The 14552-nt window shown below is 43.9% G+C and overlaps 1 protein-coding gene across 8 annotated transcripts in view; it reads left to right on the plus strand.

Annotated features, from left to right (window-relative positions):
• Positions 1-14552, plus strand: part of LOC147120410 (formin-like protein 2) — a 375571-nt gene that overhangs the window by 354409 nt on the left and 6610 nt on the right. For 3 of the 8 annotated variants that reach the window (XM_085986300.1, XM_085986293.1, XM_085986297.1), the window contains 4 exons: positions 458-621; positions 3582-3683; positions 4450-4548; positions 10437-10560. In XM_085986300.1, the coding sequence (XP_085842426.1) occupies positions 458-621; positions 3582-3683; positions 4450-4548; positions 10437-10560 (489 nt within the window). Of the gene's footprint in view, positions 1-457; positions 622-3581; positions 3684-4449; positions 4549-10436; positions 10561-12103; positions 12229-13280; positions 13375-14552 lie in introns of those variants that run through there. The other 5 variants (XM_085986294.1, XM_085986298.1, XM_085986295.1 and 2 more) reach the window with 3 other exon arrangements.

Genomic DNA, 14552 nt, shown 5'->3' on the forward strand with positions numbered 1-14552 from the left:
AAAACTATCTAATCCAAGCCTGAATCCATTCACTCCAAATGTACATAATTCCTGATCCAGGCATTACATTTAGTGAACTAAAGCAGTCGGAATATGCATAATTTCTGATCTGAGCCTAACCGTTAAATAAATCAATCTGTAGTTAGTCATTTTTAACTGATCAATTAAAATAGAAGCAATTCATTGTGAAACTTCACCTAAAATGGTATTTTAGAAGCCTACTGTTTGTGAAATTTTGCTAATTGTTTTGTTGTTAATAAAGTGGGCTTAATGGATGAATATCTGGGCTGTGCAACAAAGATTTGAAATTGGTTTATTTTTATCTGTAATTTAAGCGATTTTGATCCAAGCACCATATTTTGTAGCAAATAGGTTTATCAGGATTTGGTTGTATGCATAGCACATTTGAGGCATTGTTGCATGGCTGATTCAGTCTGATTTTGATGTTTTACTCCAGTTTCCCTTGAAAATGTCTTACTGGATGTTAAAGAGCTACAAAGAGGCATGGAGCTCACAAAGCGGGAGTACACCATGCATGAGCATAATGTTGTGCTCAAAGAATTTCTTAATGCCAATGAAGCGAAACTGAAAAAACTGCAGGATGATGCAAGAATATCACAGGCAAGAATTATTTCCAGTAATTACTTTCACTGAGCAAACCTGCTTTTTAAAGCTGGAGTTTTAGTGTTCTAGTCAAAGAAAAATTACAGTAAAATAGAATTTTCAGTATAGCCAATTGTTTATTAATTATGATATTTAAACTGCATACATGCCAGCCATTAACATTTCCACTTGTTGGCACTAGCTGACAAAATTAAGTGTGGGATTTAAACTTCCTGTGCTGCCCCAAGGACCCACTTAAGCTGAAATGTTTCAAACTCCATAGCTTCTACAATTTGAATCAAAACCTTAACTCATTTCCCTTTAGATTCAGATGAAAACTGGAATGCAGCTCAGAAAAGCCCTTCTGTCCATGCACTGATATTCTGTGCTTGTGATTCCTGTACTCATGAGCATTGGTGTGCGACACCCAGCACATAAGTACTACCAACACTGTTATCTGTTTACTTCGAGCTATGATTTGCAGCTCTGAGTCTTTTCTTTCTGCCACCAGCTGAACATCATCTTCGACCAGCTGACATATTGCTCGTGCTTTCTTCTGTTGCACTCTCCACACTTAAAGGTTTATTGAAACATGTAAGCTGATTTCCCCAGTCTAGCATGCCCACCGAGGAGCGCTGGCCAGGAATTTATGGGCTCGTAATACCTGGTTCATCATCCATCAATTTAAATGGATGGAAAATTAAGGGCTGCCATCTCATTTCCAGAGCAGTGCTTCCTGGGAGCGACCATTTGGGGAATCAGCCTGAACATATCCTTTGAAGGATTTAATTGTCAAGCATCAATAATTCTATAAATATAATTCTTTCTAATTCTAATAATAGCAAATTGAAGTATTCATGAATTGTTACAAAGTTAAACCATATTTTATATAATAGATGCTAAAACTCATAGGATGGCAACTTTTAACCTTTTACCTTGAAGCAATCCCGGCACTGTTTGATATGCATATTACTGGTGGAAAATATAAATGGCTGCTGGATGCCACCTTTTTGGCCATGGGCAGATTGAGATTTCAGCTCTTGTGCACAGGGAAGTAGATGTTTTTTATTGGCCCATACTAACCTGCCCTTGACAAGGGAAGGTCCATGGCTAGAAAATTAAAGTCACCACTAGCTTTTCAACAATTGCAGATACACTGTGTGACCTATTCTTGGAAAAGCAACACAACTGGCTGCTCCCAGACAGTTCAGCCCATCAACTTTCTACACTGCTCTACCTCACAACCAATTCTGCTGTATACTCAATACCTTGTGTTAGATTCAGTCCCTCACCCACAGCCCTGCATTCAAAATTGCCAGTAGTTTCTGTCAAATAAAAGAAAAATACAATGATCAAAAGAAAAAAAATCTCAACAATCATCAGCAACTCTACAGGAGCCACTGGAGATTTTTTAAATTTGTGACACGTGACCGTTTTAGATCAAATACTTCCCTTTCTTTGAAACTGTAACTTCCTTTACAAACACCAGATGGCACTCTGCATCAAAAGGCATCCGTGTTTAATTAAGGTTGCATTTCATATGATTGGAGATACCAATCCAGCCACATTTATATTACAACACTGCAGCAGGGGTTGGGCCTACCTCTGTTGTAATTTAAAAGCATATTTGAAAGATAGTTTAGATTTGTCTTCCTGTAGTGTTTACTTACTAGAGGTTTCCTTAAGATGAATTCACTGTTGTAATAAGTTTACATGGGTTTTACTTGTGTTTTGCACTGGCAATTAATGCAGAATGCAATGACGAGGGAAGTGTGGGCATTGACAAAAGTTCACTTCAGTTTGTATGCAAGTGGGATTTGCATATATCTGAGTTACATTGAGGTTTGATGTGAAGAAATTGGGAACTGGGAAATGTATGCAACCAAATCAAATACAACCAAAATACATACAAGTGGCCTTGATTGTACTGTAATTTGCATTCAGATAATGAACAAATTTGCGCATTTCACATCCTCAGATCTTTCCCAAAGTGCTTTTCAGCCAATGAGGGACTTGAAGTCTAGTCAGTATTCAAATGTAGGCATAAGTGACAGCCAAATTATACACAGCAAGGTCTCACAAACAGCAATGAGAGAAATTACCAGATAATCTGTTTTACTGGTGTTCGAGGGATGAATGCTAGCCAGGGCAATGGGAAAACCTCCCTGCTCTTCAAATAGTGCAATAGGATCTTTAAGATCCACCTGAGAGGATAGATGAGGCCTCGGTTTAACATCTCATCTGAAAGAGGGCACCTCCGACAATGCAGAACTCCCTCAGTACTGCACTGAAGTTATGAATCCATGACTTTCTGATTCGGAAGGCGAGAGTGCTACCACTGAGCCAAGGCTGACATTTAAAATTGAGAAATTCAGAAGAAATAAATATGAGCAAAACAATATATAATAACCCTAATTTATGTTACAGGAATAAATTTAAATAATGGTATTATTTTCAATAATGTATTTCTGATTTAAACACAGCCCTGATATGCATTATGCTACTGTTTAGAATGCTTACTGCAATTTGCTATAGCATATATGTGGTCATGACAAAATATAAGTTTTGATGCAATCTCTTGTCTTTGTTTCAGATTATTTGAGATTTATTACATAAATGTATGGAAACAAAGCTCTTGTAGCTTAATAATGGTATTTGTACAGCATATTTAGGCTGGAGATGTAATAATAGTAGACTAGTCAAATTTTTATATTTGGAACACAAATTAGTTTTCAGTTTACAATGTTGATAATTCTGCAATAAACAATAACTACATGTCTGCATATCGTAAAGATTCTTGGGAGAAGGAAATGGGAAAGAAAACTTGGGATATTAAATTGTTGAGTATATCAGTAAGTCACCATTAGTATTCAGTTATTTTAATTTTGAGTCACATGGTTTTTCTTCTAACTTTATCATACATTTTCAGAATTTTTGCTATTTTAGTCTTAATGTTTCACATTTTATGTGATGCACAGGATGCCTTTGATGAGGTGGTTAAATACTTTGGAGAGAATACAAAGACAACCCCTCCATCAGTCTTCTTCCCTGTAATTGTGAGATTTGTGAAGTCATACAGGGTAAGAGCCGTTCACGTGTCCACTATTGCAAAAGATCCAATAAGATTTAACATGGACTGTAGGTGTGAGTCATTGACATGTTTGATATTAACTGATTACAACTACCATACTTCTAAATGTATGGTGCCAGTTTTCTTACATTTATTGCTTCAACTCTGCTGTGTGTCTACCAAACTTTTCTAGTTTACAAAGTGAAGTTGATAAAAGTTGTGTACTGATTATCATCATTACAGATGGTAAAGATTCTGAGACGGCAGGTTTCTGACAGACTTGTAGGATAAATTCATTGACCTTGCACTCCAGCGAAGAGCGCCTCACACAGCACTATATTTACCCTCCTATTTTGGGAAACTTCTGAATGCAGAAATGAATATTAATTTTTCATGTATGATTTAATGCATCATACTTTGTAATTCTTTACAATTTTCAACTTTGAATGTATATACAAATGAATAATTAGTCTAGCAGATCTGAGGACAATTATTTTCAATTTGAAATTATCTAATGGAACTGCAACTTGAACTGGAGCCTTGGGTATCACTGTGGACTGGCATTTGTGCCTGAGGCTCCGCTGACAGGAGGGAAAGAAATCGACATGAGTTCCAGCTCAATTATTTCAATAATACTGCTCTGCAGCCAGGGAATGCTCGAGGCTGTAATCTTCACTGCCACTCACTCACCCTATTACGTAGCTGGAGATTAAGACGTGACAGTGGAGAATAGGAAGAGGGGAAAAAAGTGTCAAGCTGTGTATCTTTTTCAATAGCAAGCAGACCAGGACAATGAGCTACGGAAGAAGCAGGAGCAGGCACTTTTGAATAAAATCCTTGAACAGGAAGCCATGTTGGAACATCAGGATGAAAAGGTACAGTGATACTGGCTGAGGATGTGATTTAAAAAAAAAAGTGCTAAGTACTGGAAAATCTAGTACATTAGTAATACTGGTGTAAAATTCACACATTTTTATGTAGGCTAGTTAGCTGACAAAATCTAAAAACTGGAGCAGTGCATCAGTTGGAACGGCTCCTGCCCCTAGACTTTGTGGTAGTGATTTGATAAAGAAAACTGACTCATCTATTAATCAAAAGTTAGCAACAATTCACTTAGTGTTGTACTAACCAAATAAACTAAAATACTAAAGGCCACTCAAGGATCCCTAGCAAAATTATCAATGGAAGGGTCAAAGGGGAGATCCTCCAGTGGTTGGAGCTATATCTGACACAAAAGAAGATAGTTATGATTGTCCGAGGTCAATCATCGCAGCCGCACGACATCACTTCATGAGTACACTTCCTTGTTCCAGCCTTCTTCAACTGCTTCATCAATGACCTTCCCTCTGTCCCAGTGTTAGGAATGAGGCTTTAATTGACAATTCCAGTGTTCAGATCCATTTACAACTCCTTGGTAAGCAAGGGGGTGAAAGGTTATTGGGGGTAGGTGATGCGCTATCAATTACTCATAAAAGACTGAGAGTTAGAAGAGTAACTAAAGGCTTTTATTAACAACAGAATGGAGGTCTGCCTCGAGTGGTCGACCGGTCCAGGATACCAAGGGCTGGGGAGCAGTCACCTTTATACTAGGACCTGTGGGAGGAGTCAGCCGAGGCATGTCCAGGCATGTACACAGTGGAATACAAACAGGACAAACAGGAATACAAACAGTGGTTTACCACATTCACCCCTTGTTTAAAATTGAGTCCGGCGGGGTGAAGTGTATTAAAAGTTAGTGTATTGGAGTCTCTCCGGAGGTCTTGTCTGCCGCTGTGATCGGCGTGGCGACGGCAGGGGTAGTGAAGCTTCCGGCGTCGAGTCCAGCGTAGGCTGTGGCACAGGCGTGTCGTCCTCGTAGATGTCGAGCGGGTCGCGGGGCCCAGGCCTGCCGTCTGCTGGGGCTGGATATCGGATCGTGGGGGGGGGGTGGTAGTGGGTAGTGAGTTACTGTGGTCCCCGAGGGTGCAAGGTCTCTTATGGAGACTGTGTCCTCCCGCCCGTCCGGGTATGCGATGTAAGCATACTGGGGGTTGGCGTGGAGGAGGTCGACCCTCTCGACCAGGGGGTCCGTTTTATGGGTCCTCACGTGTCTTCTCAGTAGGACCGGCCCTGGGGACGTCAGCCATGGCGGTAGCGATGTCCCTGATGTGGACTTCCTTGGGAAGACAAACATTTTCTCATGAGGGGTGGCGTTAGTGGCAGTGCAGAGCAGTGACCGAATAGAGTGGAGCGCATCGGGGAGCACATCCTGCCAGCGGGAGGTTGGAAGGCCCCTAGACTTTAAGGCTAGCAGGACGGCCTTCCAAACTGTCGCATTTTCTCTTTCCACCTGTCCGTTCCCCCGGGGGTTGTAACTGGTGGTCCTGCTTGTGGCAATACCCCTAGTTAGCAGGTACTGACGGAGTTCGTCGCTCATAAACGATGAGCCCCGGTCGCTATGGATATAGCTGGGGAAGCCGAACAGGGTGAAGAGGTTGTTCAGACATTTAATGACCGTGGCACTGGTCATGTCCGGGCAGGGGAAGGCGAACGGGAAACGGGAGTACTCATCAATAATATTGAGGAAGTACACATTGCGGTCGGAGGAGGGGAGAGGCCCTTTAAAATCAACGCTCAGGCGCTCGAAGGGGCGAGTGGCTTTTATCAGGTGGGCCCTGTCTGGTCTATAAAAGTGTGGTTTGCACTCAGCGCAGACTTGGCAGTTCCTGGTCATGGTCCTGACCTCCTCAATAGAGTAAGGCAGGTTGCGGGCCTTGATGAGGTGGAAGAACCTGGTGACCCCCGGGTGGCAGAGGTCATTGTGGAGGACCCGTAGTCTATCGATCTGCGCGCTGGCGCAGGTGCCACGCGATAGCGCATCCGGGGGTTCATTTAGCTTCCCGGGCCGGTACAAGATCTCGTAGTTGTAGGTGGAAAGTTCGATTCTCCACCTCAAGATCTTGTCATTTTTGATTTTGCCCCTCTGCTTGTTGTTAAACATAAAAGCAACTGAACGCTGGTCAGTGAGCAGGGTAAATCGTTTTCCGGCCAGGTAGTGCCTCCAATGACGCACAGCCTCCACAATCGCCTGGGCCTCCTTCTCAACAGCGGAGTGTCTGGTCTCCGGGCCTTGGAGGGTTCGTGAAAAGAAGGCCACGGGTCTCCCCGCCTGATTGAGGGTAGCGGCCAGGGCAAAGTCGGACGCGTCGCTTTCCACCTGGAAGGGGATGGATTCGTCCACTGCGTGCATGGTGGCTTTGGCAATGTCCTCCTTGATACGGTGGAAGGCTAAGCGGGCCTCTGCCGTCAAGGGAAAAGAGGTGGACTTGATCAGCGGACGGGCCTTGTCCGCATAGTAGGGGACCCACTGGGCGTAATAGGAGAAAAACCCTAGGCACCTCTTCAGGGCCTTGAGGCAGTGGGGCAGTGGAAGTTCCATAAGGGGACGCATCCGGTCGGGGTCGGGGCCGATGACTCCGTGTTCCACAACACAGCCAAGGATGGCGAGGCGGTTTGTGCGGAATATGCACTTCTCCTTGTTATATGTCAGGTTTAGGAGTTGGGCGGTGCGGAGGAATTTTTCGAGGTTTGCGTCATGGTCCTGCAAGTCACGGCCGCAGATGGTCACATTGTCCAGATATGGGAAAGTGGCCTGCAACGCATTTTGATCTACCATCCGGTCCATCTCCCTTTGGAAGATGGAGACCCCGTTGGTGACGCCAAAGGGAACCCTAAGGAAGTGATAGAGGCGGCCGTTTGCCTCAAAGGCAGTGTACTGGCGGTCCTCAGGGCGGATGGGGAGCTGGTGGTACGCTGATTTCAGGTCAATGGTCGAGAAGACGCGGTACTGCGCGATCTGGTTGACCATATCAGCTATACGGGGGAGTGGGTAGGCGTCCAGCAGGGTGTAGCGATTTATTGTCTGGCTGTAGTCGATGACCAGGCGCTGCTTCTCGCTGGTCTTAACGACCACAACCTGGGCTCGCCAGGGGCTGGTGCTGCCCTCAACAATCCCTTCTTTCAGGAGCCGCTCCACTTCGGTTTTAATGAAAACCCTGTCCCCGGCACTGTATCGCCTGCTCTTTGTGGCGATGGGCTTACAGTCGGGGGTGAGGTTAGCAAACAGTGGTGGGGGGGTGACTCTGAGTGTGGAGAGGTTGCACCTGGTGCGCGGCGGGCAATTTGGAAGCTGCTGGCTGCGGACTGTGAGTGGGGGTAGGGGTCCACCGTACGCCATCGTAACACTTTTAAGGTGGCACTGAAAATCTAACCCCAGCAGGACGGCAGCGCAGAGGTCAGGCAGGACCAGAAGTTTAAAATGATCGTACACGGTCCCGTCTACTACGAGTGTCACCACGCAGTAGCCGCCGATGTCCGCCGACTGGGACTCGGAGGCCATAGAAATCCGCTGTTGCGCAGGCAGGACTGGGAGAGAGCAACGCCGCACCGTGTCGGGGTGGATGAAGCTCTCCGTGCTCCCAGAGTCAAAAAGGCAGATTGTATCGTGACCATTTACCTTAATGTCCATTGTGGAACTGGCCAGTTGGTGCGGTCTCGCTTGGTCCAGTGTAACGGATGCCAGCGTAGGGGTCGGTGTGTCGCTGCGGGTATCAGATGAGGCGGTGTCGGGGGCCTGCTGCGTCCCGGCTGTCGTCCAAGATGGCGGCGTCCATGATCCCCATGTGGCTGGAGGCGTCCAAAATGGCTGCTGTACCGGTGATTCGCACACGGCCGGGGAGGTCCAAAATGGCGGCCCGCATGGCCCACACGCGGCGCTGCTGGGGTTCGGGGTGGCTTTGGCCCTGCAGACGTTAGCGTAGTGTCCCTTCTTCCCGCAGCCCGAGCAGATCGCGTTTTTCGCCGGGCAGCGCGCTCTGGGGTGTTTTGCCTGGCCACAGAAGTAGCATTTCTGGCCTTGGGGCACTGCTGTCTGGCCTTGGGACACTGCTGCGGTAGTTGGGCCGTTGTTGGGGTGTGGCTGGGGTGGCACGGCGCTATGAGGCGGTCCTACCGTGTCCCAGGCTGTCATTCCCCGCGGCGTCCACGGTGCAGAGGAGTAGGCATCCATGCCCTGGTAGGCTGCATCCAACGATAGTGCGAGTTCAGAGGCCTTGTTGAGGTCGAGGTTACTCTGCTCCAACAGTCGCTGTCGTGTGTAATTGGATCTGTGGCCCGCTACAAAAGCGTCCCGGATAAGTTCCTCTGTGTACACGGCGGCCTTTACATCCTTACAACCACAGGCCCGGCCAAGCACAGACAGTGCCTGAAGGTATTCCACGGTCGATTCCCCAGGTTGTTGTTTACGACTCCCCAGGAGGTGCCTGGCGTACACTTCGTTCACTGGGCGCGTGTACTGGTCCTTGAGGAGCTTGATAGCATCCGCGTACGAGGTCGCGTCTTGGATGACCGAGTACACTCGGTGGTTCACTTTGGAGGTCAGGACATCTAGTTTGTCCTCGTCCGATTTGATTGCTTCGGAGGCGGTCAGGAATTTTTCGAAACACTTAAGCCAGTGAGTAAACTTGGTGGATGAGTCCGCCTCCCGATGATCTAAGTCCAGGCATGCTGGTGTGAGGATCTTCTCCATTATAAAAATGTTGTCAATAAAATTGATGCGCTATCAATTACTCATAAAAGACTGAGAGTTAGAAGAGTAACTAAAGGCTTTTATTAACAACAGAATGGAGGTCTGCCTCGAGTGGTCGACCGGTCCAGGATACCAAGGGCTGGGGAGCAGTCACCTTTATACTAGGACCTGTGGGAGGAGTCAGCCGAGGCATGTCCAGGCATGTACACAGTGGAATACAAACAGGACAAACAGGAATACAAACAGTGGTTTACCACAGTAGGCGGTTATGTGGAGTAATCAGATCAGCCATGATCTTATTGAATGGCGGAGCAGGCTCGAAGGGCCGGGTGGCCTACTCCTGCTCCTAATTTGTATGTTCGTATGTTTAGTGATGAAGCAGCAGCTTACAGCAGGACTTGGACAACATCCAGGCTTGGGCTGACAAATGGCAGGTAACATTCATGCCATATAAGTGCCAGGTAATAACCATCTTGAACACAAGAAACCCAACTGCCTTTCCTTGACCTTCAGTGGACCATCATCTCCAGATAGCCCACCATCTGCGTAGTGGGGATCACCATTGTCAGATATTCAACTGAACCAGCCTAATCAACACTGTGGGTACAAGAACAGGACAGAGGCTGGGTACTTTGCGACAAGTGGTTCATTTCCTGACACCAGCCCCCACAGCCAGCACCCCCGTGCCCCCACACTTCTCCACCAAGACTAAAGTCAAGAGTGTGATGGAATACTTGCCATTTGCCTGAATGGGTGTAGCTGCAGCAACATTCAAAAAACTTGGCACCATCCAAGACAGAGCAGTTCACTTGATTGGCGCCCCTGGACTCAATATCTATCCCCTTCTCCACTGATGCACTGTGACTGCACTATATACTACCTACTAGATATGATCAAATATTTCTATTCTCTACATTGTCATAGAATCATAGGACACTGAAGGAAGTCCATCGTGCCTGTGCCAGCTCTCTGAAAGAGCTACCAATTAGTCCCATTCCCCTGCTCTTTCTCTATAGCCCTGTGATCCTAATATTTTGTCATCTTCAAAGCAAATTGTATCAAAGACTGGTTCTAAACTTAGATCTATGTGTTTTAATGGCATTAAAATATGACCAAAATTTGAAAGATATTGAAGACTTTAAACCAATATTTTTCTGCAAATATTGAATATTAACCTTCTGTTTTATTACATTTTAGTCCCCATCTCATAAAACCAAAAGACAACAGCAGGAGTTAATTGCAGAGCTGAGGAGGAAACAAGTCAGAGAGCACAGACAGGTCTATGAAGGAAAAGATGGTGCCATTGAGGATATCATTACAGGTAAGGAGAGGCATATTGGCCATGGAAGGTGAGAGTAAGCTTCACTGAAACTTCTGATCTTCCTCCTACCCCAGTGCTCCCATGCAAGCAAATACAAGCCCAGACACAGTAATAATAAACAGAAGTGTAATTTTTCTAGCTTTAGGTATACCTAATATCTGGACTTCAGGAAACCATTGTAATGAATGGCATTATTATCTTCCATGCTTTTTCCCCTTCTGTCCACATGGCTACTTGTCTATCCTATTTCACCCAGGAGGGCAGGATGCTCCAGGCCATTGACATCCCCATGACTTGCCAGTGCCACACTTTGTCTAGCCTGTAGGAGATGTTCTTGCTGGGGGATAGAGTAAAATTTGTTTGAGGAAATCATTTCAGATGTTCAAGAGCTGTTTCATCGTGTGCCCACATCAGGATGGATGGATGATGGATGAGACTCCTTACACTTGTATCTGATAGATTTGAGTACACAGACTTGGAACACAGCAGCTGGAGGAGGTAGCTGACCTGGTGCCAGGCCTCCATCAATGTCACTCGATGCTGACAGCCAGGAGATGAGTGGAGAGAAGCCCAGGGGCAACTCTTTTCAATGATCATTGCATTCCTGTAGCTCTTCACTGTGATACAGTCAGATCAGGGATTCAGAGGAGTGAAGATTCAACTTGAAAACCACTCAAGTTATCATTTATTTTCAAGCATGCACTTAATCTCCTAATGAAGGTGAATAACTAAAGTACAAGGGCTTTTGGCTTTTTTATCTTTGCATCTCTCCTATCTCTAATTGTTGGTTGCATTCAGAATTGGTTTTACAGAAAATACACCCATCAAGTCCAATCACATCCTTTAACAGTGTGTGTGAAATTTGGCACAATGCTTATAAATTGGAGCAGTTCTGTAAGTGTCAGTGAGGTAATAAGCTTCACCTTACATCCCACTAGAAAAATTAAACCATTCCACAAAAAAGGGGAATGTACACTAAAAAGAACTTGGTACTTTAGATCTTCATTCCAGTTTGCAGTTAAATGCAATGGGCTATTTTAACTTTTGCCAATAGTGTAAACAGGTGATATTGGATAGGCTGCCCATATACCCTGACCGATTTTTGAAGTCAGTTGAGGGGGAAATCGGGCTATCTGATATTGCCTGTTTTACACCATCGCCAAAAGTTAAAATGACCCCTAACATTCATTGTATTCCTCATTGTAATTAATATCTCACACTAACATGAGTTTTTTGTTGTTGCAAGTTCTTTAACTGCTCATTTTAATAAATGCATGATGTAATAGTGTAATGTATGCTTTATGATTAAATCTTTTAAATGAGTGCTAATACGTAGCTTGTCAATGTGAAAGATTGTTTACGGACTCCAGCAATTGATGTTTCGCGTAATGCTTTTTAACAACAATCTAATTTTTTTTTTTAAATGTCTAAAGTACCTGTGCCTTAACTTATTATTGACTAACCATATACTGTACTAGTACACTAGTTTGTTTGCTTCTTACTGTTTCCTCTTTGTCTTGTTTGGCTGTTATCTTCCATGCAGTGCTGAAGACCGTGCCCTTTACAGCCCGAACAGCCAAACGTGGCTCTCGGTTCTTCTGTGAATCAACTCACTCTGAAGATTCCCATTACTAAAATATTACATTTTAACAACTGAAGCTCTTAAAGGTTGCCTTTTTTTAAATAAAATGCCTACTCCTTTTTTTCTGGCCATGTGAAATGTGATACCTTGAAAAGAATGAGAAAGTGTGTTACATTTTGGGAATTGTTTTTGCTCATTTTCCATTACAGTTGCATGTTTTAAAGTCACTGAGGATTTTATTGTGCATTTTGGCTGTTTGAAATGCATTGAAATGCATTGGTATGGTATTGGCTGTTGTTCTCGTACATTACTTCATTGCTACGCCATGCTTGTGCTATTCATTCTTACTGTAACCCACCTGATTATGTTAATGAAATGTTTGGTGCTGTAAATAGAAATGGTGTAATTGCCCTGCATGAAAGTATTATTTCTTTGGTATTGCAGTCAAACTAATGCATGAATTGGAAAATGTTTGTATTTTCAGGCATTTTTGCTTGCTTGCTTGCGGGGCTGTTCTGACTCACTTTTAATATGTGCATGACCGAATCAATGTTTGCTGTAGTTCTCTGGCTTGTATGTTTATGTGCATTTGCACAATGAATGAATTCAACCAAAAATGCTTGCATTGAATGACTTCAGGTCAAGTATCAAAGCTATACATTCTTCTGATCACTAAAGCATTTCATCTAACCCAGCATGTGCATCTCAGTTTATACCCTATTCTAACTGATGTCATTAAAAGACCAATTTTACTGATCTTATCAACACTCTATGATCATTTAATGAAACTCTGTTATGAGATATATGCTACTTTTTACCATTGGAAATTATGATGATCTGATGATCTGTGTTTAACTCTATTGCATAGGGCTATGTTATGTCCTGTCTTGTTGAAGTCAATCTTCAAAGCAGCTTGTGAATTTGTTTCAATGAACTGAATTGTGAACGTGGACTCTGCCTTCTCTACTCTGCTTCTGCTGTATCTGCAACAGCTGACAAACCTGTTCTAACCTCTCCTTTGGTGGCAACTCTGCTGCAATGGCTAACCTGCGCTGGAAATCTGGAACACTAGAATGAGTTATTTATTCCCCTTTTCCCTCTTTAAAATTTAACCTTCCTTTGTGTTTTTTCTGTTTAGCTCTAAAGAAGAATAATATCACTAAATTTCCAAATTGTCCCTCGAGGGTAAGGAATGTTTCTTGCACAGCGGTGGTGGAGGACGCACAGAGCTGGCAAGCATTGCTTTTTCTTGCTACAGCTATACTATGGCAGACACGTGTAAAATATGCATACGATAAAGCAGTAAATGCTTTATCAATTTGTATTTACTGGAGAAAGCTAATTCTATAAGAATGAGATTTTTTTTCAAATAGTCTCGAGTAATGTTAGTGGACTGCAGCCATTTTAGGGGTCATTTTCCGTGAGGGTTCTCCCACTCGTCTCCCTTAACTTTGATGGGAATCCCAGAAAAATGGGTCAACACCATTTACGCCATTTTTTAAGGGTTTCTGCGGGTCTTCCACTGAAGTTACAGCAGACAAACAGGAGAATCCCATTAGAACATTATTCAGACAAGCCTTGATCACCTGTATGGTGCTGTGGAAACACAGATTTGCTTTTTGCGATTAGTTAGCTCTTGGGCAATTTGAATTGGGAATTGAAAGAAGTGTTCAATGATATACAAAACATGCGTGAATCATCTCCAATCTGTACTCTTTAAAACTGTGAAAGGCTTGTCTCATCATATACTGCTTCTCAGCCAGAGCTACTTGTAAATATTTGTTTCCATGGTTGGTAAGTTTAATTAGAAAAATGGAGCATTGATTAACTTAATTATTCTTGATACTGAAACCTAATTGGGTTGATATTCAATTCTTTGAGGATGTTACAAATAAAGTATATCCTGGAACTCTATATAATATAGTTAATTTAGTCTTTCAGAAAATACATGAAAAACTAGTTAACTAGCCATGAAATGCATGGGAATCCAGGGTAGAATATGGGTCTGCATAAGAAGTAGGTTAACAGGTAGGAGAGGGAAGAGTACTGTCAGATTGGGGAAAGCATTGGGTTAAGTCATAAAGGGAGCAATGGACACTCTTAAGTGAAGAATGATATCCTTCCTTGTCCTCTACCTCGCCATAGAATTCAATGTCAACCTTCCATTCTCCTGTGTTATCCAGTGCTGTGGGACTGCCCTTGTGTGACTTCACTCTTGCCTGTCCAACACAACCAGCCTCACCTCCACCAGTAGCTTCTTTGGTTGTCCTAACACCATCACCTCGAGTCTCCCAAGGATCCTTGGCCCTTGTTTCTAACTAGTCAACATGCTACCCCTCAATGGCATCATCTGCATGCACATACTCAGCTTTCAAATGTATGCTAGTGACACCCAGCTCAATTTCACTAC

The sequence above is a fragment of the Somniosus microcephalus genome, chromosome 4, assembly GCF_052327205.1.
Source record: "Somniosus microcephalus isolate GS21.2 chromosome 4, FLI_Smic_1.0, whole genome shotgun sequence".
NCBI classification, from domain to species: Eukaryota; Metazoa; Chordata; class Chondrichthyes; order Squaliformes; family Somniosidae; genus Somniosus; species Somniosus microcephalus.